Source organism: Hyperolius riggenbachi, chromosome 9 (genome assembly GCF_040937935.1).
Source record: "Hyperolius riggenbachi isolate aHypRig1 chromosome 9, aHypRig1.pri, whole genome shotgun sequence".
Lineage (NCBI taxonomy): Eukaryota > Metazoa > Chordata > Amphibia > Anura > Hyperoliidae > Hyperolius > Hyperolius riggenbachi.
The window spans coordinates 25,582,837-25,609,634 of NC_090654.1; the positions used below are offsets into that span (position 1 = coordinate 25,582,837).

Genomic DNA, 26,798 nt, shown 5'->3' on the forward strand with positions numbered 1-26,798 from the left:
GATTGGATCTAATGGTCCAATAATGCAATTAGATCGATTTCCAATAGATTTCATTCTGAAATCTATTGGAAATCTGTTGCTAGTGTGTGGCACACATCCGATAGATTCCTGTCCGATTCGACTTGACAGGCATCTGCCAGAAATCTATCTGATGGTCGAATCTGCTGTATATCTATAAGTGTATGGAAAACATTCAATGTTCCTGTTTTTTTTTTATTTATTTATTTTTTTTTTCAATTAAAATGAACAAATATAAAGAAATCTTTTCTTCTTTGTCTAAGAATTTTGATTAACTATCTGGAATGGAAAATTCAAATGAATTTTTCTGAAAGTGAAATAGTCTGTAATATGTTAATAATGCTTGTACATTGACTTTTGTCTTTTTTTTGGGGGGGGGGGGGGGGGGAGTTTATCTCCTAATCACACACAGTGGTCAGATCTTTAAAATGTTTTAACGAACCAGAAAAAGACAACCGGAATGCTTGAATATAAGGAAATATAAAAAAATTGGGCTATCGGTGACCACCTTAACGATTGTTCCCCCACAGTGTCGCTAATGAACATACCGCGCACGTTACAGGCGACACCAAGTATGCGTGTGTATAACTTAGGGGTTACTCCGGGCAAACATAAATAGTGTTCTGTTACCTACCTGGGGCTTCTGCCAAACTCTGTGGTCTTGTAGAGCCCTCGCTGTCCTCCCGGTCCTATTCCTAGATCCATTGTTTGTCCCGGTACAGTGCATGAATTTAGTCGCATGCTACTGTGCATATGTTGATCCAGCTGCGCACCTCCTTGATCGTGCTCCCTTGTCCAGGAGCATTCTGCGCATGCACAGCTATGTGTCTTAGTGAGTGAGCATGCATAGAACACTCCTGGCCATGGGAGTGCGATCAAGGAGGCTTGCCACGGGGCCGTCGCATGCGCAGTAGTGTGGGACTTGGCTACAAGTTTAAATTTGTAGTTGGAAAGAGTCTACAAAAATACATCTGGGGTAAGAAAACCGCTTCACTCGCCTGGAGCTTTTTCCAGCCCCTACAAGTTTAGTCCCAGGCCGTTTCGCTACAAGCCAGGCCCCGCCTCTCCCCTCCAGAAGATCTTCTGCACATACACTTCCCGTGATCAGGCTCCCATCGTTCTGTGCTTGAACATGTTACATAGTTACATAGTTATTTTGGCTGAAAAAAGACATACGTCCATCGAGTTCAACCAGTACAAAGTACAACTCCAGCCCGTCCCCCACATACCCCTGTTGATCCAGAGGAAGGCGAAAAAAACCCCACCAGGCATGGTCCAATTAGCCCCAAATGGGAAAAATTCCTTCCTGACTCCAGATGGCAATCAGATAAAATCCCTGGATCAACATCATTAGGCATAACCTAGTAATTGTAGCCATGGATGTCTTTCAACGCAAGGAAAGCATCTAAGCCCCCTTTAAATGCAGGTATAGAGTTTGCCATAACGACTTCCTGTGGCAATGCATTCCACATCTTAACCACTCTTACTGTAAAGAACCCTTTCCTAAATAAATGGCTAAAACGTTTTTCCTCCATGCGCAGCTCATGTCCTCTAGTCCTTTGAGAAGGCCTAGGGACAAAAAGCTCATCCGCCAAGCTATTATATTGCCCTCTAATGTATTTATACATGTTAATTAGATCTCCTCTAAGGCGTCTTTTCTCTAGACTAAATAAACCCAGTTTATCTAACCTTTCTTGGTAAGCGAGACCTTCCATCCCACGTATCAATTTTGTAGCTCGTCTCTGCACCTGCTCTAAAACTGCAATATCTTTTTTGTAATGTGGTGCCCAGAACTGAATTCCATATTCCAGATGTGGCCTTACTAGAGAGTTAGAAACTATACGTTGGTTGCTATTGGCAACAACACTACACCTTTATTCCGGCACCAGCAACTCATTAACAAGAGCTGCAAACACGACTCTCATCACAGCAACAGCATTGGAGATGGAACTTCTCAGGCATCCTCAGAGTTTAGGAGTTTATTCTGTCAACAGATAAGACAGTACAGTTCTTTACATCCCAGCAAAGCAGATTCTTCTGTAGGAAGTCAGTTGCATTACAGCTTCTTGATTCCATTCCTGGTGAATGGTTATCAGGTTTCCTCTTATGTCTATCTTGTTACATCTATACTAAATAGCCCGGAGGCCTATCTACTATATACAGCATACAGTTATATAGGATGACAAGACATAAATAAGAGTAAAAGGTTGAAAGCCAGCAAAGAGAAGTGCCCCTCCGTAAGCCAGCTGCAGGTTTAATACTGACCAGGGAAGAGTTAAATGTGACATCATCTGAGCCATACCCCCCAAGCCTGCAATTGGCTCAGACCCCTGGTGGTGTCATGACACACACCTACTTAATTAATATTCCGGTTGCTTTCTAACCCAGTTAAAGGGAATGCCATGTTTGGTAAATATTGGCTATGTTTACCTTTCTGTCGACTAACGGTCTGGGGCAGTTTAGGCCTATGACCTTCCACCAGGAACATATTCCAGGTAACTGACTGCATCATCTCTTCTGCGAGAAACTCTGCTTAAAGGTATACTCTGCGAATCAAGCCTTTCAACTAACTCAGTTCAAATAACTGAGGCCTACATATAATACTTAAAGAGAAACTCCAACCTAGAATTGAACTTTATCCCAATCAGTAGCTGATACCCCCTTTTACATGAGAAATATAATGCTTTTCACAAACAGACCATGAGGGGGCGCTGTATGACTGATTTTGTGCTGAAACCCGCGGTACTCTGGGCAAACTGCCACAAGGCTCACAGACAGGAATTAGCTGTTTACAGCTGTCTCTAACAGCCAAAACAGCTAGGAGCAGCTACATAACCTGCCCACAGTAAAAATGTCACCATGTAATAAATGTCAGAATGTAAATCGGGGAGAAGCCCCAGGTGTGCGAAACGTGTTTTTTTTTTTTTTCTCCGGATGTATCCTCTATGTACTTTATGCATGTATGTCGCAGAAAGGAAGACACTTTTTTAAATGGCAGGATTTCATTTTTTATTTTTAAATGTAATGAGTCTTAAAAAAGAATTTTAATAAATCCTTTTTGTATTGCATTTTGATTTCCAGACACATCATTCTAAATTCCTCACGTGGCAGATTGACGCTGAATATCGAGGGGACGATTACACGGGGACTCTGACATTAGGGAATCCCGATTTAATTAATGAATCAGGTATGCTGAGATCTGTGGTGTCACTCCTGTAACTGTCCTATATCTGGGGATTTGTGATGTCACTCCTGTAGCATGTCGTCAATCTGGTGATTTGTGATGTCACTCTCTCAAATTACATCACGTCCCTGCAGGGTTGGCGCTACCATAGAGGCAAAGGGGGCAATTGCCCCAGAGCCTGTAGGGCCACCAAGGTGTCTCCCCGCCAACTTAACTGTTGCTCCCCAGGGACCCTGCAGAGTCTTCAGCAGAACCATGGAGTGTCAGCCCATGGCATAGGAGTCATGGGAGAAATTTGGTTGCAACAAACGGTCCCTACTGCCGCTTTTTGGTTGGGGGGTGTCTACTGGGGGGCCCCCTGGTTAATTTTGTCCTGGGACCCCAGTGTTATTAGAACCGGCCCTGCGTACCTGGAGTGTGATGATATCATTCCTGTGTAAAATGTTCCGAGGATTGGGATGTCTCTGTAAAATATACCTTACCTGGAAAATTGTAATGTCACTGCTTCAGATGATGACCTATCCAGAGAACGGTGATGTCATTCGTGTCAAATTATAATTTCTATCTAGGGACCAGTGATGTCACCCTTGTAAAAATACACCTGTGTGGTGATGTCCTACTTGTAAAAATACAGTATTTGGGGACTTGCGATGTCAAAACATGAACTTGCATCTGGAAAGTGATGCACTGTAATTTATGTAAAACATATACGGTAATACAGTAAAAGAAAATCTATAATATCTATAGTACAGTGTTGCCAACTCATCCCTTTAATTACTGACACATCTAAGTTATACAGGTTCTGGGGCTATTTGCACATAATCAGTGCCTTAACTGCATCTACCTAGCCACAAAACCTGTATAATTCATATGTGTCAGTAATTAAAGGGATGAGTTGGCAACACTGCTATAGTATCTATATCTGGCCGTGATGTTACTCCTGTAGAATTTAAAGTACTCCTGAACTGAGAGGGATATGGAGGCTGCCATATTTATTTCCTTTTATAGAATACAAGTTGCCTGGCAGCCCTGCTGATGTCTTTGGCAGCAGTAGTGTCTGAATCACACACCTGAAACAAGCATGCAGATAATCCAGTCAGATTTCAGTCAGAATCATCTGATCTGCTGCATGCTTGTTCGGGGTCTATGGCTGAAAGTATTAGAGGCAGAGGATCAACAGGACAGCCAGGCAATGTGCAGTGTATTAAAGAAAATAAATATTTTATAGTGGTGACATCACTCCTGATATATGATGTGTGGACAGCAGCGACCTGGTTCTTGTAGTGTATCTCGGAGTGGCGTTGTGGCTTCTCTCATGCTGATTGAACGTTTGCTCGCCCGCAGTGATCGTGGTAACGCATTTCCTGCAGAGTGTGACGCCTCGGCTGGTCCTCGGTGGGGAGCTGGTCTATCACCAGCGGCTCGGCGATGAAGGAGCCATCCTAACCTTGGCAGGAAAATATTCAGGTACGGTGTTAGTAAGACCACATGACCGCTGACCGCTATTATGCCAGATTTTTTTTTTAAGCACAAATTCACTGAATGGGTTAAAGGGAAGGTCCAAGCAAAATAAAAAAAATGAGTTTCACTTACCTGGGGCTTCTACCAGCCCCATGCAGCCATCCTGTGCCCTCGTAGTCACTCACTGCTGCTCCAGTCCCCTGCTGGCAGCATGCCGACCTGGGAGGTCGGCGGGTTGCATTGCGTACGTTTTTACGCATACCTGCTAGTGCAGGAACATCAACACATACATTTTTACGCATTAGTGGTTCAATGCGTAAATTTTTACGCATTGAACCACTAACGCGTACAAATGTATGTGTTAATGTTCCTGCACTAGCAGGTATGCGTAAAAACGTACGCAATGCAACCCGCCGACCTCCCAGGTCGGCATGCTGCCAGCAGGGGACTGGAGCAGCAGTGAGTGACTACAAGGGCACAGGATGGCTGCATGGGGCTGGTAGAAGCCCCAGGTAAGTGAAACTCATTTTTTTATTTTGCCTGGACCTTCCCTTTAAACATGACATTTTAGTGTTGCGTTTAGCTAGAAATCCACGTCTGTGCTGAGGTTTAGATACAAATGTATCATATTTGGAATGTAAATAAACAAATAAACAAAAGCCTCTCTGAGAGAGCACAGAGGGCTTCCCAGACAGGCTTTTCAGAGGTCTATTTGCATTCCAAACATGATACATTCGTATTTAAAGAGACACTGAAGCGAAAAAAATATATGATATAGTGAATTGGTTGTGTACTATGAATAATTACTAGAAGATTAGCAGCAAAGAAAATATTCTCATACTTTTATTTTCAGGTATATAGTGTTTTTTCTAACATTGCATCATTCTATAATATGTGCAGATTACACAACACTCAGCATTCAAAATGAGTCTTTCAGAGCAGTCTGCAATGTTAGAAAAAACACTATATACCTGAAAATAAAAATATGAGAATATTTTCTTTGCTGCTAAACTTCTAGTAATTATTCATAGTACACAACCAATTCATTATATCATATTTTTTTTCCCTTCAGTGTCTCTTTAACTCTTCCTGTACTGGAAACAATTAGACTGATGTATCTGACCTTAATGTTTTATTTCTTAGCTGTACTACACATACAAATCATAATATCATCATCTTTTTTTCGCTTCATTGTCTCTTTAAACCTCTGTACCGATGCGAATTTCTAGCTAAATGCAACACTAAAATGTAATGTTTAACCCATTTAGTTAATTTCTGCTTTAAAAAAATCTGGCATAATAGTTTCTAAGCTGTAAGCAATCTTTTAAAGCAAAGTTGAAATGCTGGGTGTTAGCCGCTTTAAAGGGAGTATGAAGCAAGAATAAAAATAAAAAGCAGCAATTTACCTAAGGAGAGTGAAGTCTCTGGGTCCTATAGAGCATTCCTCTTCTCCTAACGGTCTCCATGTTCCAGCACTGGCTCCCCCGTTGGCTCTCTTCCACCGTTCGGTCGTAGACTGCTCTCTAACGGCTTTGGCTGGCTTCAGCAGTTTTCCAAAGATGAACTGCTCTATACTGCGCCCTCTCTCGCAAGTTCGCAGTACAGCGCTGCCAGTCTTCGGGAGCCTGAGTGCTTCCAAAGACTTCCAAGTCCCCCCGGCGGGAGATTCAAACCGAGGAGCCTGTGAGGGAACGAGGACACGGTGAGGAGAGCGAGATGGCTCTATAGGGCCCAGAGACTTCACTCTCCTTAGGTATCTGTTTTTTTTTTTGTTTTTTTTTTATTATTGCTAGTCTCACCTCATACTTGATTTAAAGTAAATCTATTGAAAGAAAAAATAGATACTGAGCTATGGAGAGGGAAGCCTGTGGATTCCATAAAGCCGTCCTGATCCTCTCTCCGTGCCCTCAGTCCCCTGCTGTCCCCCTGTTGTTACACATCTCAGGCCCTTTGCTGTGGTCTTAGAGGTTCTTGCATTCCTGAGCACTTCAGAAGACAAGCGTACCTGTACGAGCCCGTTGTCATACAAAAGCAGTCTAGCTGCACTCGTCTTCGGAAGAACTCTGTAACGCGATTACCTCCGAAGATCGCAGAGGAGTCCTGAAAGTGCTTAACTTTAACCGGGTACATTGGGGACTGCGCAAAGACAGGGAGGGCTTTTATGGAATCCAGATCCTTCCCTCTCTATAGGTAGGTATCTAACCTGAAGTTGACGTGAGTTTCCAAAGTTTTTTTTAATGCTTATGATCGTAAATGTGCAGTAAATCTATTGAAACTACCAAGCTGGCTGGCTTCTGTAAGTTCATTACTGGCAGGAGAGTGGGAGGTGCTTCCCAAGCATGGAGCACATTGCCCTCCTCCTCCCTCTGCTGTTTAGAGATTAACTATTTGTGCACAGAACTAAGAGCACTACAGCTTTTAACCACCCTGGCGTTCTATTAAGATCGCCAGGGCGGCTGTGGGAGGGTTTTTTTTCAATAAAAAAAAAACTATTTCATGCAGCCAACTGAAAGTTGGCTGCATGAAAGCCTACTAGAGGGCGCTCCGGATGCGTTCTTCTGATCGCCTCCGGCGGCCAGAAGTAACACGGAAGGCCGCAATGAGCAGCCTTCCGTGTTTCGCTTACCGCGACGAGCGAAGTGACGTCATGGACGTCAGCCGACGTCCTGACGTCAGCTGCCTCCGATCCAGCCCTTAGCGCTGGCCGGAACTTTTTTGTTCCGGCTACGCTGGGCTCAGGCGGCTGGGGGGACCCTCTTTAGCCGCTGCTCGCGGCGGATCGCCGCAGAGCGGCGGCGATCAGGCAGCACACGCGGCTGGCAAAGTGCCGGCTGCGTGTGCTGCTTTTTATTTGATGAAAATCGGCCCAGCAGGGCCTGAGCGGCAGCCTCCGGCGGTGATGGACGAGCTCGTCCAGACCGCTCAGCTCAGCTGTTGTCCCTGATCCATTTATAATAAAGAATACCCCCCCCCCCCCCTTTGTGTGTTGTAAAGCTATGTGTACCCCATAGACTTATAGTTTTTTCCAATCGATATTAGGCGATATAGATGCCGCGGCCGCCCCACTCGAATCAGTCGATCGCTCCGGACAAAAGACATTGAGTGGTCTGTGGTGGGTCAGGAGCAGCAACAAATCAATGGCCCATAGCGTTGCCCTGCATCAAACAATGAAATGCCTAATAATTACTTGTTGAAATCTATTATAAATCAGTAGCTAATGTGTGGAAGTAATGGATTCATTTGATCTGGTGGCCATCTAGGAGTGTACAGTATTGCCACAATAAAGGGAACCTATAGCAAAAAAAAAAAAGCCCTTAAGGGGTACTTACCTGAGGAGGGGGAAGCCTCAGGATCCTAATGAGACCTCCCTTGTCTTCCTCCTCAGCCCTCTTCCACTGCTGGGACCTCCAAATGTATCCACGTCGGCACCTCCCACATGCACGCTAGCTCTGTCCCGATCGGCTCTCTTCGGCAATAGCCAGGCCGCTAGATCAGGTCCGCCCTACTTCTTAGCAGCACAGACTCGATGGGCTTGGTTTTTTTTCCTCTGGAGCCCGAGTGGTACAGTGGTGGTGCACATGTGCAGGGAGGCCACACTTCAGGGACCAAGCGGTGGAAGGGGTCTTCGGAGGAGTACAAGGCAACAGTGTTCTCCCCAGGCTCTATTAGCCGGGTGCTCCACCCGGCTAGTTTTGGTGAGCACCCGGCTGTCATCGGCTCACCTCCTCCTCCTATGCTGTAAGCAGAATTGCTCATAGAAGCACCGGCCCTGCATTTTCTCCTTTCGCCCCACCCGGCTACTATTTCGCCCCACCCGGCTACTATTTCATGCCACCCACCTGGAAAAAAATTCTGGGGAGAACACTGGGCCCTGAGGCTTCCCCCTCCCGAGGTAAATATTTGTTTGTTTGTTTGTTTTTTTTTTTGCTTAATAGAAGTTATAGGATTACTTTGAAGGACAACTGAAGCGAGAGGGATATGGAGGCTGCCATATTTATTTCCTTTTAAACAACACCAGTTACCTGGTTGTCCTGCTGATCCTCTGCCTCTAATACTTTTATCCACATACCCTGAAAAAGCATGCTTGTTTCTGGTGTGATTCAGACACTACTGCAGCCAAATAGACCAGCAGGGCTGCCAAACAACTGGTATTGTTTAAAAGGAAAATCAATATCGCAGCCTCCATATTCTTCTCACTTCAGTTGTTCTTTAAAGAGAAACTCCAACCTAGAATTGAACTTTATCCCAATCAGTAGCTGATACCCCCTTTTACATGAGAAATATAATGATTTTCACAAACAGACCATCAGAGGGCGCTGTATGACTGATTTTGTGCTGAAACCCCTCCCACAAAAAGCTCTGGGACCGCGGTACTTTTGGCAGTTTGTTACAATGTAACAAGGTTCACAGACAGGAATTAGCTGTTTACAGCTGTCTCTAACAGCCAAAACAGCTAGGAGCAGCTACATAACCTGCCCACAGTAAAAATGTCACCATGTGATACATGTCAGAATGTAAATCGGGGAGAGGAAAGATTTTACAATGAGCAAACACTGACTAAATCATTTATACATAATTATGGTAAAAAATGAAGCACTTTTTTTTACTACATTATTTTCACTGGAGTTCCTCTTTAAGCTAGGAGTTCAATAGCACGTAGAATGAAGTTCAGTAATTGCCTTGGAAATGCCATTCTCTGATTTTCCAGGTTCATTTCCTGCATTACCTGTAACCTTCCAGCATGTGAGAGACAGTGGCGTAGCCAAGGACTGCTGGCCCCGATGCAAGTTTTACATGGGAGCCCCAAAACACCAAAACGCTCTATGCACAACAATTGATACGGCGCACCAAAACCTGCCAATGGCAACTACAGTGTCAGAGGTGCAAGAAGGGGATGGGGAGCAGCTTGTTAATGATTACCACTATTCCAAGCATCTATAGAAGTGATTACTATGAGCACAGGACCAATAGAGAGCTAATACAGTAGTTCAGGGAGGGCTCTATGGCCAAAGGTCCCCGATGCGGTCGCGACCTCTGCAACCCCTATTGCTACCTCACTGGTGACAGATGTTTGGGAACATCCCGGGTGAACAGAATAGTTGTATTTTTATTACTTCCTTGCTACAATTTGTAGGAAGAAATGAAGCGCTCTTACAAATGAAACGTTCTGTGTTCCAGCATGTTGGTTTATGATTTGTCCACAAGGAGGCGATGTTCTGCGAGCGTCAGGAACTGATGATAATCGGAAATACTTACCTTCTGTTTTAAAGAGACTCTGTAACAAATTGTTTATCTTTATTTCTTCTATGCTATAAGTTCCTATGCCTTTTATAATGTGGTCTGGCTTACTGCAGCTTTTCCTAATTGCACAGTAGCTGTGTTATCTCTGTTATATGATCTAATCTTCTCTCTATAGTCGGCACAGTCAGGCTGAGGCAGTCAGACTGGAATGTGCAGGGCTGCTTGTGATTAGCTAGAAGCTGTACACACCCCCTGCAGGCTCTGTGTGACTAACACACTCTGCTTAGCTGAGCCTATTAGAAGCTGGTTAGTTTGTTTGTAAACACTGCCTAAAACTGGCAATTACAAGCCAGGTTTGCAGCAGAGAATGGCAGAAACAGCACAGAGGGGACCAGGAGCACATAATGAATAGAATGGTATGCTTTTTATTGTAAGAATTTCAGAGTACAGATTCTCTTTAAGAAGGCAAATACAGTATCTGTTTTTGGAAGTAAGTCTGAAGCGAAATTTAATTTTTTGTTTTTCATTCTAGCTTCAGACTCCCTTTTTAAGAAGGCAAATTTCTGTTTTGCATGGCATTAGTAAGGAGGTTTTTTGGTCCTTTTTTTTTTTTTTTTTTTCCAACTACTTACACACTCCTAGAAGTTCTGCTTCACCATGAGCTTGCTGGGTAATCTATAACTTTGGGTGTTTTAAGTCCTACCCCATAGAGCCACCTTAATCCGTGCCATGCACTGATGAGCACCAACCAGTCCGAAACAGTCTGTATGCATGATTGTGGCTCTCTACAATTTAACAAGCTGACACATCATTGCATTCCAGCGGTTCTGGAGGCGTGGCTAGCTTACAGGGACAACAAAGGATGATTTGCATATTCAGCAGTGATGCATTGTGGGAGACATCATATGCTCACTCCAACCTGAATAATACATTCTGTTTTAAGAAGGCAAATGTGTGTTTTGGATAAAACAAATACTACAGTTAAATTGTTTCTATAAACTAGATTTTAATGTATTTAATTACGTATATCTATATATATAAAATCGTGTGTGTGTGTGTGTGTGTATGTATGTATGTGCCGCGATCACTCGAAAACGGCTTGACCGATTTGAACGAAACTTGGTACACAGATCCCTTACTACCTGGGATGATAGGTTCTGGGGGTCTCGCGGCCCCCCTGCACACCTGGGCGGAGCTATAAACAGCAAATCAGATTTCATCCATTCAAGTCAATGGAAAAAATGTAAAAGGCTGCCATTCTCACAGTAATCAAGCCAGAGTCCCCACACTTGGCACAGGTGGTCACTTGGTGACCGAGGTTACAAATCCAGGAAAAGTGGGCGGGGCGTAAAACAGCCAATCAAATTTCAGCCGTTCATTTTAAATGGGAAAATGTAAACTGCAGCCATTCTTACACTGTTAATCGCAGGGTTCTCAAACTTGGCACATTTGGTCACTGGGTGAATGTGATTAAGATTCAAGAAAATGGGTGGAGCCTACAACAGCCAATCAAAATTCACCTATTGATTTTCAAGGGGATGTTACAAAAAGTGGGCGGAGCCAAAACAACTTTTACTGGGAAAATATAAACTGCAGCCATTCTTACACCGTTAATGGCAGGGTTCTCAAACTTTGCACAGTTGGTCATTGGGTGACAGAGATTAAGATTTTGGAAGGTGGGTGGAGCCTACAACAGCCAATAAAAATTCACCTTTTGATTTTCAAAGGGAATATTTCATCTGCTACCATTCTCTTATACTGTTAAAAGCAGACGCCTCAAACCTGGTACAGTTGGTCACTGGGTGATTAGGGTCCAAATTCAGAAAGAGGGCGGAGCCACAAACAGCCAGATTTGTTTATTTTTCAATTGGAATATACAAAGTATTGATACCAAGGACCCCAAAGCTGATAAACTTGATAATTGAGTGACTGTATGTCAAGGTTTGAAAAAGTGGGCGGTGCCAACAACTTCATTTTTAACATGGCAGGGTTCCCAAACTTTACACAATTGGCCACTGGGTGACTGGGATGAATATTCAGAAATGTGGGTTGAGCCTACAACAGCCAATCAAAATGTACCTATTGATTTTCAAGGGGAATATTCACACTGCTACCATTTTTACACTGTTAGTGTCAGAGGCCTCAAACCTGATACAGTCAGTCACTGGGTAACTGGGGTCCAAATTCACTAAAGGGGTGGAGCCACAAACAGCCAATCAGATTTGTTAGATTGATTTCAGCCATTCTGTTATTGGCAGGGTTCTCAAACGTGACACAGTTGGCCACTGGGTGACTGGGACTAATATTCAGAAAAGTGGGTGGAGCCTACAGCAGCCAATCAAAATTCACCTTTTGATTTTCAAGGGGAATATTTACATTGCTGCCATTCATGCACTCTTAATGGCAGAGGCCTAAAATCTGCTACAGTCAGTCACTGGGAGACTGGGGATTAAATTCTGAAGGAAGCGGGCCAAAAACAGCCAATCAGATTTGTTTAATTTCAGTGGTAAAATGCAACTTATTGATGCCAAGGACACCAAAGCTCATAAAGTTGGTCATTAAGTGACTGTATGTCAAGATTAGAAATAGTGGGCGGAGCCAAAAACAACTAACTTTTTACATGGGAAAATGTAAACTGCAGCTTTTTTTACACTGTTAATGGCAGGGTTCTCAAACTTCACACAGTTGGTCACTAGGTGACTAGGATTAATATTCGGAAAAGTAGGTGGAGCCTACAAGAGCCAATCAAAATTCACCTATTGATTTTCAAGGGGAATATTGAAACTGCAGCCATTCTCACACTGTTAATAGCAGAGGCCTCAAACCTGCTGCAGTCGGTCGTTAAGTGTCTGGGGTTCAAATTCAGAAAAGGGGCGGAGCCAAAAACAGCCAGATTTATTTGCTGTATAAACTATTCCATTAGCACAATTTTGATGCCAGGAACCCAAAAGCTCACAAACTTGGTCATTGAGTAGTGACTGTGTGTCCAGGTTACAAAAAGTGGGTGGAGTTAAAAACAGATTTTTCTGGGAAATTGTAAACTGCAGCCCTTCTTCACTGTTAATGGCAGGGTTCACAAACTTAGCTGGTTACTGGGTGACTGGGATTAATATTCAGAAAAGTGTGTGGAGCCTAAAAATGCCAATTAAAAATCACATGTCACTTTTCAAGGAGAATATTAAAATTGCTGCCATTCTTGCACTGTTAATGGCACAAGCCTCAAACCTGGTACAGTTGGTCATTGGGTCACTGGCGTTCAAATGCTGGAGAGGGGCAGAGCCACAAACAGCGTATCTGATTTAATTTCTATGGGAATATACAAATTATTGATGCCAAGGACCCCAAAGCTCACAAACTTGGTCATTGAGTGTGCGTTAGTGTTAGAAAGTGGGCGGAGCCAACACCAGTCAAATACATATCCGGGCAACGCCGGGTCATCAGTGGGTGGAGACAAATACAAATTTCACTGGGAAAATGTAAACTGCAGCCATTCTTACACTGTTAATGGCAGGGTTTTTAAACTTTGCGCAGTTGGTCACTGGGTGACTGGGATTAATATTCAGAAAAGTGGGTGGAGCCTACAAAAGTAAATCAAACTTCACCTATTGCTTTTCAAGGGCACGGGCCTCAAACCTGGTACAGTTGGTTATTGGGTCACTGGGGTTCAAATTCAGAAATGGGGTGGAGCCACAAACAGCCAATCAGATTTGTTTCATTTCAATGCAAATTACTGATGCCAAAGACCCCAAAAGCTCACAAACTTGGTCATTGAGTAATTGTATGTTAGGGTTAGAAAAAGTGGGCGGAGCCAACACCAGCCAAATACATTCCCGGGCAACGCCGGGCAATCAGCTAGTGCTCGAATATAAGTCGACCCTGTGTATAAGCCGACCCCCAATATTTGACCCTCATAAGGTGGATTTTTAATTATTCAAGTATAAGTCAGGTATGTGGTATAAGCTAGCCAGGTATGTGGCTCCAGTATAGGTAGCCATATTGTTGCCCCCAGTATAGGCTAGCCAGGTAGGTGCCTCCAGTATAGGTAGCCAGTGTAGTTGCCCCCAGTATAGGTAGGTAGCCAGTATAGTTGCCTACAACATAGGTAGGTAGCCAGTATAGTTGCCTCAGCATAGGTAGGTAGCCAGGTATAGTTTCCCCCAGCATAGGTAGGTAGCCAGGTATAGTTTCCCCCAGCATAGGTAGGTAGCCAGGTATAGTTGCCCCCAGCATAGGTAGGTAGCCAGGTATAGTTGCCCCCAGCATAGGTAGGCAGCCAGGTATAGTTGCCTCCAGTATAGGAAGGTAGCCAGTATAGTTGCCCCTGGCATAGGTAGGCAGCCAAGTATTGTTGCCCCAGTATAGGAAGGTAGCCAGTATAGTTGCCCCCAGTATAGTTTGGTAGCCAGTATAGTTGTCCCAGTATAGCTTGGTAGCCAGTATAGTTCCCCCCCCCCCCCCCCAGTAAAGGCTGCAGCGGCGGGGAGAGCGGGCATGGAGGCGAATAACTCACCTTCTGGGATCCCCGCAGCTTCTATCTACCATCTTCTTCCTCTCCCAGGCATCCCTTGCGTTGATACCAGCGTCTACTGTGATGACCTCATACGCTGGTATCAACGCAAGGGATGCCTGGGAAAGAAAGAAGATGGTAGATCGAAGCCGCGGGGATCCCAAAAGGTGAGATATTCACCTCCATGCCCGATCTCCCGTAACTGCCGACTGTTACCATCCACCACCGGGCTCAGCGTCCTCTCTTCTCCTCCACTCTCGCTGTAACGCCGTTCCCGAAGTCATGTGACATCGGGATCTACTCTAAAGGAGGTAGACAGCGCAAGTGAGGGAAACGAGAAGACACTGTGCCCGGCGATGGATGGTGTGTACCCCCTAACCCCCCCTCCCCCATTTAGGACTATGCGAGTATAAGTCGACCCTCCCCACTTTTATACTTTGAGTCAGTCCTAAATTTTGTGACTTCTAGTCCAGTATATACGGTAGTTGCTTACATTAAGATTAGTGGCTAAATCTCACCCTTAGCACAGGGCCACAAACCTTACTGAATATACTGCTTACATTTTAGGAGTCCTGAGCTTTTACATGCTCTTCTTTGCAGTATTTATATCTAGTCAGATATTTGCCCAGTTAAAATGTACAGAGCAGGTGGCACTCCTGTCTGTAGTGGTACCTCTAGCAGACTTACCAACACTAATCGGCTGGCCCAGGGGAGGACAGCCGGAGAAATTGTGGGTGGTGCCGGGACACGGGACCATGCCTCCCAACCGGGGGCAGTCCCGGCGAAATCAGGAAGTTTGGGAGACGTGCTCTAGATGTACCTGCTTCCATCACTGCATGTTAACATATTTTTTTTTTCTTTGTTGTATAGCACAAAACTGGGTGGCTACTCTAAACCTGGGGTATGGCGGAGCCCACGCCAGCTACTATCATAAAGCAAGCGAACAGGTGAGAGTCTGTGTGATCATTCTCCATCTCCTCCTTTTCTGTCTTTACTTTATTCTCCCACTCATAGTCATTCTAGTCTTCTGTTTCTAACCCATTAGCAGCTTCAATAGAGTTATCTCGTTTGAGATAAGTGCTCTGCTTTTGACCTTAGTCAGCAGAACTTGTTGTGCTGTAAATTCTTAGAATGCTTTCATCTCTCTCTACTAGCAGAAAATGTAGAACCTAAATGCAGAAGTCCTCTGTTATTGTCTCACACTGCCCCCTAGTGACAAGTGGCCTTAAATACACATTACAGCAGTACTAATTAGAAACCAGGAAATTTAACAAAAAAAGGTGCAAAAATAAATTGGCCTGGAGCATGTGCAAGCCTCTAAATAAATTGGCTGCTAAAGGAAGGTGCCTATACATTACTTGATTTGCGACATCAATATAGTGATCGAATCTGGCAGAGATAGATGCCGCTACGTTGACGGCCGATTCTGGTCTCGAATGATACGGCAAGCTGGAAAGATCCGACTCAAAAGCACTGGGTCAGGTGCTTGGCAATAGCGGCGTTAGATTTCCTGACAACCGACAGACCCCCAGCTGCTCTACCTCATCCCCTTCCCCCCCCCCCCCCCCCACATATGTAATGTGTCGTTCCCAGCCCCACCTCCTGGACCCGTGGTGAACGCTGCAGTGTAGTTTTGTCTCGGCTATCTCCCGTATTTTCTCTTCATTGCTGGGTGCCTGCCATGGTACAGGTGTCGACGACCGCAATGGGAGGACACACGCCGGCAGACTCCCCACATTGGGAAGGGGGGGGGGTGGAGGAGGAGGAAGCAACACTTTTACATGGAAGAGACCTGGGGTCCAGCAGGCGGCTGCACAGAGTTCATGCTGAAATCTATCCATGTACAGTGTGTGGCAGCAATAGACCCCTTTTTGATCGGGGAGGGATTTCTCTGATGAACGAGTCTGCTGCCTCGTCTGCCAATGTATGAGCACCTTAACTCGCACACTTTTCCCTTATTTTCTCTGTCACACACTCTCCGTACACCCTATTCTTCCCTCCCACCACTTTGTGTCTCCTGGATTCCATTTCCACGTTGTGAGCACCCAGTCTATAGAGACTGAGGAAATCTATTCTATCGATTGATTTGCGGCCTATTTCGATCGATTTGATCTGACAGGATGGAAAATCTAGGTCGATCGTCTGCTGGCAGCAAATCAAGGGCCCATAGAGTTGCATTGATTCAAATAGTCCGATATTGCATTTAGATTGATTTCCTATAGATTTAATTCTGAAATCTGATCCTAGTGTGTGGCACACATCTGATAGATTCTTGTCCGATACGACTTGACAAGCATCTGACAGAAATCTATCCGATGGTCGAATCTGCTGCAAATCTATAAGTGTATGGCCACCTTAAAGGCTAGTACACACTAGCAATTTTGATTGACCAATGATTGCTCAATTTTACTACCTCCATGTAGTATGACCATTTACCTATATAATCTGCATAGAATTGAAAATCTGTTTGGCCCTCATACTACATGGAGGTGGTAAAATTGAGCAATCATTGGTCAATCAAAATTGCTAGTGTGTACTAGCCTTTAGGCTCCAATTAACTTCCTGTCTCTGGGTGGGCAGGAAGGAAGGGGTGGGGGAATTACACTGGTGACAGGACCAACGTGGAACCAGCATGGCAGCAGGGGTGACGCTGAGGTGGGTAATAGTCCCCTCTGTTTATAATCGATTTAGCTATTTAACCATCTTTTTGGTTGCTGGCAATAACTACAGCGCTCTATCTCTATCCCGGTACAGGAAATGAGTTTAATTGGCCTAGTTCTGATCTGCATACAATTTGTATTTAAATGTATCATTTTTTCTATTGTTTTTTTATTTATATAGCACCAACAACTTCTGTAGAGCAGTACATAGTACAAAACTAATAGTGGGGAACCTAGACACATGAGCAGGGCCAGGCCAAGGCAGAGGCGCAGTGTAGGAGGGGGCGCAGGGTGGGGCCGGGGCAGAGGTGAGAGAGGCTCCAGCCACAGGGCGCAGTGTAGGAGGGGGCGCAGGGTGGGGCCAAGGCAGAGGCGAGAGAGGCTCCAGCCACAGGGTGCACAACTCACTCAGCTAATATTCCCCTATTGTGTTTGAAGCAGAGAGAAATAAGAAAAGGGGATACATGGCAGTGACTGCAAGCCAGATAACTAGATATTAAGGTGTTGGGGGCCCTGGGGCACCTCTTAGTCTAATAGCAATCAGTGTGTGACGGCTGGGGGGGGGTGGGAGGGATGGAGGGGAGCACTTTGGTGTCTCAGCCTTGAGTGCTGGAGGACCCTGTCCCGGCTCTGCACATGAGACATTCGAAACTCCAGCAATACAAATGGGCACCCGAGGCCGCGAATAGCATAGCGGCAATTAAGTGACATTTAGGCGCCCAAGGCTAACGATAAATTAGTGGGCTGCAGGACTACCCGCAATGCAAATTGTAGCTGTTTATAGCTGCAACTTGCACAGCGGGTAGCCCCGGCGCCCGCTCTTTTACCGGTACCCTCGGGTGCACGGATGTCACTGTATTGCCGCTAATTGCAGCATTGCGGCAGGGGTTAAGAGTTAGGTGCCATGTGGGAGGTGGGTGGAGGGGGATTAAGGGTTAGGCACCACCAGGTGGAGGAGTTAAGGGTTGGGCATCGGCAGCGGGAGGGTTCTGTGTGAAATGTTGGCTGGGATGGTATTTGGAGATAAATTAAGCAATGTATGCAGAGGATAGCTTATGTAGAGCTTTGTATGATAGGCTTAGGAATTTACACTGGATCCTTTGGGTAACAGGGAGCCAATGGAGAGATTGGCAGAGAGGGGCTGCATGTTGCATAAATTTGCACGTTGGAATCCTTACCATATCATTTACCGTCTCTACCCATGAATAGTGGAGTGACTGGTCTCTGCATGTAATTGACAGGCTTCTGCTATCTCTGTTGCCTCATTTCATGAATCCTGTCTTGCCCGCCTGCAGATTCAGCTCGGAGTGGAGTTTGAAGCCAACACTCGCTTACAGGAAACCTCCTTCGCTTTCGGCTACCACCTCAACATTCCCAAAGCCAACGTGGTCTTCCGCGGCTCCGTGGACAGCTCGTGGTGCGTGGGGGCGGTGCTAGAGAAGAAGCTGCCCCCCCTCCCCGTCACGCTGGCCCTGGGGGCATTCATGAACCACTGGAAGAACAAATTTCACTGCGGCTTTAACATCATGGTGGGATGACCCGGAGGTTGGGGGCGGGGCCAAGGCCTGGCATGTCTGATTTACTCCCACTTGTGCCCGCCCCTTCATCCACCAAACAACGTTCAGATCCTGTGTCAGCTCAGGGTGCGATTTTTGTGGCTTTCGTAAAGTTATTTGTCAGTATTTTTTTAAAGGACGACTGGAGAGTCTGACATCTTGGGGAAGATTTGGGATATTTTTATGTAGCTCTTGTCAGATAATAAAGGAGGGCAAATGGTGAATTCCACCTCTGGCACAATGGAACGCCCCTTCCCTTCCCCCCCCCCCCCCCAATCCCGCCCCCTTCTTTACTAGTTAATGCAAACGAGAACAAAAAAAGCAAATTTCTGAAAGTAAACTTTGAAAATGGCCATAAAGTTTCTGAATTTGCAGCAGCTGTCACATGACCTGTCCAGCTGCGTAGCATTAGGTTAGTTAGGAAATAAAAACCTGGCTTGAAGAGGTGGATAAGTGATTGTGGCTAGATTGGGCTGTAAACAGATGGTTAAAAAGTGACATACCTCTTGGGGACCTTAGTGCAGATATTGCTCTATTTCTGAGCTTCAGCCCCGCCTACCCAGCAGAGAGTGTGAAACCCTCTTTTAAAGTGGGAATATACTCCCAAAACTAAAATTTCAGGAACTACTATTAGTTACATAATAGAACATTTGAAAGCATTTCCAAATATTCCCTGTGTGTAAAAACATATATTTTCACTGTAGAGGGCAGTACCGGCTTGTGTATCTCTGGCTAATTTGCAAATGTATAATTACCATCTGAAACTCTCTGTGGCATGTGTTTTTACTCTGCCGCCCTCCATTTCTGCTGAAGTGAGTCAGCTGTTGCCAGGGTGATGTGTCTGTTCAGCAGAGAGAGGGGGCAGAGCAAAGACACATGCCTCAGAGAGCTTCAGCTGGCAATGATTACATTTGCCTTTGCCAATGACGAGAAATAAGCAAGCTTCTCTTGCTCTCTGCAGTGAAAAAGGTTTGGGAATGCTTGGGAGTGCTTTCAAATGTTCTTTCATATACCCAAAAGGGAGTATAATCCAAAATGAATGGCTGGGGAGGTAGGCGGAGCTGAAGCACAAACTGAGGAATTTAAATGACCACTCCGCCCGAAGCTGGTTGGTTGCGGTTGTATTCCAGTGGGTTGAGTGAGCCGCAGACTTTTAGTCCATCAACGGTCCCTTTTTTGAAGATGATGTTTCAGATATAGGAAGATTATCCGTGGGCTGTTTCACCTACTGACTTCTTTCTTCTATATCTTGTGGGCATCAGATGTGAGATGAACCCGCCCACTTTGGAGTTCTGACTGTTTCTGCCCAGTTTGGGGTCTTCTGCCTCTTGTGGGACTGAATCTCGTGGAAGAAGGCACCATGCCCCTCCAAATTGCGCACTCCAAGGATCACCCAAAAAATGAGTTGTGTTTTGGAAAAACTCACAGGACAATGGTGCCCCTGGTGGCAGATGCGGTGTATTGCAGGGGATCAATGTGTCGCTAGCTACTGACACTGCTCGTTGGATAGAATATAAACTGACGTTCTCAGGCCTTTCCTGTCTCAGGGCCTCATCCCCTCCCATCGGCTCTCCCGCCCACAAATGACCCATCTTCTGCAGCCAACTGGACTCACGAGACCACCAGGGGGCGTCGACCTCTTCAGAGACTTCACATATTTATTTACTTCTTCATTCCATAGATGTCAGGTTTGCTGTCAGCAACAGTCTGTTTGGCCTTGCGAAGGCTCTATTCCTATTTATAAAACAATTTCCCACACGTGGCGTCTTTGTTTTTATCTATTATGTCTATTCTAGAGGGTACATGAAGTGAGGGATATGGACGCTGACCTATTTATTACCTTTTAAATAATGCATATTGCCTGGCTGTCCTGCTGACTCTCTGCCTCTAATACTTTTAGCCACAGCCCCTTAAAGTGGAATGAAACCCAGCATTTCTTCTTGGCTCTAAAAATGCATTTACAGCATATTCTATACTACCACCATTTATATTTTTACTAGAACAGCATTCAAAGGGTTACACGCTGGACTTGAAAGTTCAGTGCAGAGAAAGCTGGACGCATCCGAAAGTGTAGATAATGTTATCTTGTGTTTACTTAAGTGTATCAAGTGAGGAATGTGACACGTTCTCTCACTGTGCAGAAGCTGCTGGACACAGACAGGAACTCAAAGCATTTCTGCCTTCAATACATGATGAATAAAACCAGTTATGAATAAAATGCAAAGGCAGCTCTCAAAGCAAAAAACTGTGCTTTTGGGAAATTTTAATTTCTAAATAATTAATAATACTTATGCACAAATGCAAATGTGATAACCGTATGGCATATAAAAAGTAGTTTTTATTGAATCTTATGTCAGGATTTTATACCGCTTTAACAAGCATGCAGATCAGGTGCTCTGACTGAAGTCAGACTGGATTAGCTGCATGCTTGTTTCAGGTGTGTGATTCAGCCACTACTGCAGCCAAAGAGATCAGCAGGACCGCCAGACAACTAGTATTGTTTAAAGTGAATGGGAACCGCATTTAAAAAACTGAGACAGATACTTACCCAAGAAGAGGGAAGGCTCTGGGTCCTATAGAGCCTTCCGGCTCCTCTCCTGGTTCCCTCGTTCCGGTGCTGGCTTGCCCGGTAGCAGTATTTGACTAAATTAGTGAAATACTACTTTACCCGGCCGAAGGAGGCTGCAGAAGTCTTCAGGGAGCCCGAGTGCTCCTGAAGAAGGGCGGCCCTGTACTGCGCCTGCACAAGCACGCTCTCTTGCACGCTCACGCCTGCGCAGTATGGAGCCGCACGTCTTCGGGAGGACACGTCTCCCAAAGACTTCAAAATACCCTTTCAGCGGGGGATTGAAACGGGGGGGGAGGAGCCAGCACAGGATAGAGAGCACAGAGAGAGGAGACGGAAGGCTCTATATGACCCAGAGCCTTCCCTCTCCTTAGGTAAGTATTTGCTTCATTTTTTTAAAAAAGCGGTTCCCATTCACTATAAGGCTGGTTTCCTTCCGTTTGCAATTTCGTGACGAAACCCCCAGCGCTGTCCTCCCTAATGTAAAATGCGCCCTGTGTAAAGTATACAGTACCTGTCCACGGCCTGCGATTGTCTTTCCGCTGCTCCGGGCGCACTCCTTGCTCCATACATGCGGCGACCCACGTGGTTTCCTAGTAAGGGCACACGTGTTGACGTCACGTGCGCATCTTTAATAGAAAACCACGTGGGGAACCCGTGTATGCAGGAGGAATCCTGGAGGCAGCGGGGGACAAGCGCAGGCCGCAGACAGGTAATGTATACCTTGCACTGGGCACTGGAAGGACATTTTACATTAGGGAACAGCGTTGGGCGGTGGATGCAGCGCAAGGCCAATTCTTGATTGATTACAGCATGAAATTGATCTGGAATCGGCCTGTGGTGTATGGGCAGCTGACGAATCTGATTAGAGAGAGATTTGTCTCGTGGTCGCATCTGCCTATCATCTCTAGATGTATGGCTACCTTTACATTATCCAACCCCGTCGACCATGGCAGTCTCCTTTCATAAACCCTCTGTTTGCCTGCGCAGATCTCTCTGCAGAGGAGGTTGCGTGCAGCGAGGAGGCAGCAGACTGTAATGCAGCACTTTACTAGCACAGTCAGAGCCGGGGCATCAATAATACAGCCTTCAGATGCTGACCACCAGAGACATGGAAAGCTTACAGACTGGACCAGACTGCCACCTAGTGGCTGACCTGTAACAGCATGACTGACGGAAAGTTGTTTTGGGAAGCTAAAATATACAGTGTGATCACTGGCTAAATCTTTTAGGGCTTTTTCACACTGCAGGCGTTTTCGGCCGCCTGGGTTTTTTTCAAAAACGCCCCCCCGACCGCGTGGCCAATGCATGTCTATGAGAAGGTTCATATCGGCGCGGGTCGTTCGCGGTGCGGCTAGGAAAGCGGTGCGTGTACCATTCATGGAAAGTATAGGAGAAACGCAAAACGCTCACAAAATCGCTTTATGTAGAGATTGCGTTCGCGTTTTTAAGAATAAATACATTGCATTTATTCTTTTCCGGATCAAAGAGATCACTTTCTGACTTGCGTCAGGGAGTGAATTACAAAACCACTCGGAAAAAATGCTTAGAAAACCGCTAAGCACAAAAATGAATCGCCCACGCAAGCACCGGGAATCGGGGAAAAAAAGACGCCTCAGAAACAGCCCAACGCGGACGTATATGCGAACGGAACGCAATGTGAACAAGGCCTTAGATCTACTTTCATGAGTTTATGGGCAGCACGGTGGCGTAGTGGTTAGCTCTATCGCCTTGCAGCGCTGGGTCCCTGGTTCGAATCCCAGCCAGGGCACTATCTGCAAAGAGTTTGTATGTTCTCTCCGTGTCTGCGTGGGTTTCTTCCGGGCACCCCGGTTTCCTCCCACGTTCCAAAAACATACGGATAAGTTAATTGGCTCCCCCTAAAAAAAAAAAATTGGCCCTAGACTACAGTACTTACACTACATAATATAGACATATAGCAATGGTAGGGATTAGATTATCAGCTCCTTTGAGGGACAGTGAGTGACAAGATACAGGATCTTCTCAAAAAATTAGCATATTGTGATAAAGTTCATTATTTTCTGTAATGTACTGATAAACATTAGACTTTCATATATTTTAGATTCAAATACACACAACTGAAGTAGTTCAAGCCTTTTATTGTTTTAACCACCCTGGCGTTCTATTAAGATCGCCAGGGCGGCTGCAGGAGGGTTTTTTTTCAATAAAAAAAAACCTATTTCATGCAGCCAACTGAAAGTTGGCTGCATGAAAGCCCACTAGAGGGCGCTCCGGATGCGTTCTTCTGATCGCCTCCGGCGGCCAGAAGTAACACGGAAGGCCGCAATGAGCAGCCTTCCGTGTTTCGCTTACCTCGTCGCCATGGCGACGAGCGGAGTGACGTCATGGAAGTCAGCCGATGTCCTGACGTCAGCCGCCTCCGATCCAGCCCTTAGCGCTGGCCGGAACTTTTTGTTCCGGCTACGCTGGGCTCAGGCGGCTGGGGGGACCCTCTTTCGCCGCTGCACGCGGCGGCGATCAGGCAGGACACGCGGCTGGTGGCTGGCAAAGTGCCGGCTGCGTGTGCTGCTTTTTATTTGATGAAAATCGGCCCAGCAGGGCCTGAGCGGCAGCCTCCGGCGGTGATGGACGAGCTGAGCTCGTCCAGACCGCTCAGCTGGTTAATATTGATGATTTTGGCATACAGCTCATGAAAACCAAAAATCCCTATCTCAAAAAATTAGCATATTTCATCCGACCAATAAAAGAAAAGTGTTTTTAAAGCAAAAAAAAATCAACATTCAAATAATTATGTTCAGTTATGCACTCAATACTTGGTCAGGAATCCTTTTGCAGAAATGACTGCTTCAATGTGGCGTGGCATGGAGGCAATCAGCCTGTGGCACTGCTCAGGCGTTAAGGAGGCCCAGAAGCTTCGATGGTGGCCTTAAGCTCATCCAGAGTGTTAGGTCTTGCGTCTCTCAACTTTCTCTTCACAATATCCCACAGATTCTCTATGGGGTTCAGGTCAGGAGAGTTGGCAGGCCAATTGAGCACAGTAATACCATGGTCAGTAAACCATTTACCAGTGGTTTTGGCACTGTGAGCAGGTGTCAGGTCGTGCTGAAAAATAAAATCTTCATCTCCACAAAGCTTTTCAGCAGATGGAAGCATGAAGTGCTCCAAAATCTCCTGATAGCTAGCTGCATTGACCCTGCCCTCGATAAAACACAGTGGACCAACACCAGCAGCTGCCATGGCACCCCAGACCATCACTGACTGTAGGTACTTGACACTGGACTTAAGGCATTTTTGCATTTCCTTCTCCCCAGTCTTCCTCCAGACTCCGGCACCTTGATTTCCGAATGACATGTAAAAGTTGCTTTCATTCGAAAAAAGTACTTTGGACCACTGAGCAACAGTCCAGTGCTGCTTCTCTGTAGCCCAGGTCAGGCGCTTCTGCTGCTGTTTGTGGTTCAAAAGTGGGTTCATGCTTCCATCTGCTGAAAAGCTTAATGGAGATGAAGATTTCATTTTTCAGCACGGCCTGGCACCTGCTCACAGTGCCAAAACCACCGGTAAATGGTTTACTGACCATGGTATTACTGTGCTCAATTGGCCTGCCAACTCTCCTGACCTGAACCCCATAGAGAATCTGTGGGATATTGTGAAGAGAAAGTTGAGAGACGCAAGACCCAACACTCTGGATGAGCTTAAGGCCGCTATCGAAGCATCCTGGGCCTCCATAACACCTGAGCAGTGCCACAGGCTGATTGCCTCCATGCCACGCCGCATTGAAGCAGTCATTTCTGCAAAAGGATTCCCGACCAAGTATTGAGTGCATAACTGAACATAATTATTTGAAGGTTGACTTTTTTTGTTTTAAAAACACTTTTCTTTTATTGGTCGGATGAAATATGCTAATTTTTTGAAATAGGAATTTTGGGTTTTCATAAGCTGTATGCCAAAATCATCAATATTAAAACAATAAAGTGCTTGAACTACTTCACTTGTGTGTATTTGAATCTAAAATATATGAAAGTCTGTTTATCAGTACATTACAGAAAATAATGAACTTTATCACAATATGCTAATTTTTTGAGAAGATTCTGTATATATATATACACTGTACAGCTCTGCGTAATATGTCGGCGCTATATAAATCCTAACTAACTAATAATGAGTTTACGTTTATGATGTTCTCTACCATCTATTTCTATAATCCAGTACATTTATTATACCTATTGCATTAATAGGTGAGGCTGCAAACCGCATTAATTCTTTAGTTTTAAAGAACACTTGAAGTGAGAGGTATATGGAGGCTGACATTTTAATTTACTTTTAAACAATGCGGATTGCCTGGCTGTCCTGCTGATCCTCTGCCTCTTAATACCTTTAGCCATAGACCCCAAACAAGCATGCAGCAGATCAGGTGTTTCTGGTTAAAGTCTGACAAGATTAGCTGCATGCTTGTTCCAGGTGTGTGATTCAGACACTACTGATGTCAGAAAGACCAGGACTGCTAGGCAACTGGTATTGTTTAAAGGGAAATAAATATGACAGCCTCCATATCCCTCTCATTTCAGGTGTACTTTAAAGGAGCAATAGGTTTGGGTTAATATTTCTTACCCTGAAGTTTTATCAGTGACTGAGCTGGCAGTGAGTAGTGCTACAATAGGCTCTCATGACTGATGGGAAAGTTTGATCTCCCAGGTCAGAGTGTAATTTTTTTTTTTTTTCTTGAAGCAAACGTAGCAGGTAGATTTTGTGTGTAAGCTGCACTGATTGTAAGCTGTGCTCCGCTTTTTTTTATTTTTACTGGACAGTTTTCTGATTTAAAAAAAATGATGCATTACAGTTGCATTCAGTACTAATGGGTGTGTCCGATGGGTGAAAGTCTAGGGATGTACCCCTGGAACTGGAAAGAAAAAAGAACAGAGGACAACTGGAGCGTTAATATACGGTAGTACAGCCAGAGAATGAGATAAATTATCACAAAAAATACTATTTGCAAACCTGGGGGCTAACTGGGGGCCAGGGGCGTAACTAGAAATCACTGGGCCCCCCTGCGAATATTTGGATGGGGCCCCCCCCCATAGGTGCCAAATAATCGTAATGGGGCAGCGTTTCACTGTAAATTAATTGTAAAGTGGGCAGCATTTTACCAGACAATCGTAATGTGGGCCAGAAAATCGTAATGTGGGCACCAGTCACCAGAAAATTGTAACGTGGACAGCATTCACCAGACAATCGTAATGTGGGCAGCGTTCACCAGAAAATCATAATGTGGGCAGCGTTCACCAGAAAATCATAATGTGGGCAGCGTTCACCAGAAAATCATAATGTGGGCAGCAGTCACCAGAGAATTGTAACGTGGACAGCATTCACCAGACAATCGTAATGTGGGCAGCGTTCACCAGAATATCGTAATGTGGGACAGAAAATCGTAATGTGGGCAGAGTTCACCAGAAAATCGCCATGTGGGCAGCAGTCACCAGAAAATCGCCATGTGGGCAGCAGTCACCAGAAAATCGCCATGTGGGCAGCAGTCACCAGAAAATCCTAATGTGGGCAGCAGTCAGTCACCAGAATATCATAATGTGGGCAGCACACACCAGAAAATCCTAATGTGGGCAGCAGTCAC

At 45.3% G+C, this 26,798-nt stretch overlaps 1 protein-coding gene across 5 annotated transcripts in view; it reads left to right on the forward strand.

Annotated features, from left to right (window-relative positions):
* TOMM40L (translocase of outer mitochondrial membrane 40 like) overlaps positions 1-26,798 on the forward strand; it is an 86,322-nt gene that overhangs the window by 21,463 nt on the left and 38,061 nt on the right. For 4 of the 5 annotated variants that reach the window (XM_068252188.1, XM_068252189.1, XM_068252190.1 and 1 more), the window contains exons 6-9: positions 3,100-3,205; positions 4,547-4,669; positions 15,282-15,358; positions 18,367-20,385. In XM_068252188.1, the coding sequence (XP_068108289.1) occupies positions 3,100-3,205; positions 4,547-4,669; positions 15,282-15,358; positions 18,367-18,609 (549 nt within the window). In that variant the 3' untranslated portion in view covers positions 18,610-20,385. Of the gene's footprint in view, positions 1-3,099; positions 3,206-4,546; positions 4,670-15,281; positions 15,359-18,366; positions 20,386-26,798 lie in introns of those variants that run through there. The other variant, XM_068252192.1, reaches the window with a different exon arrangement.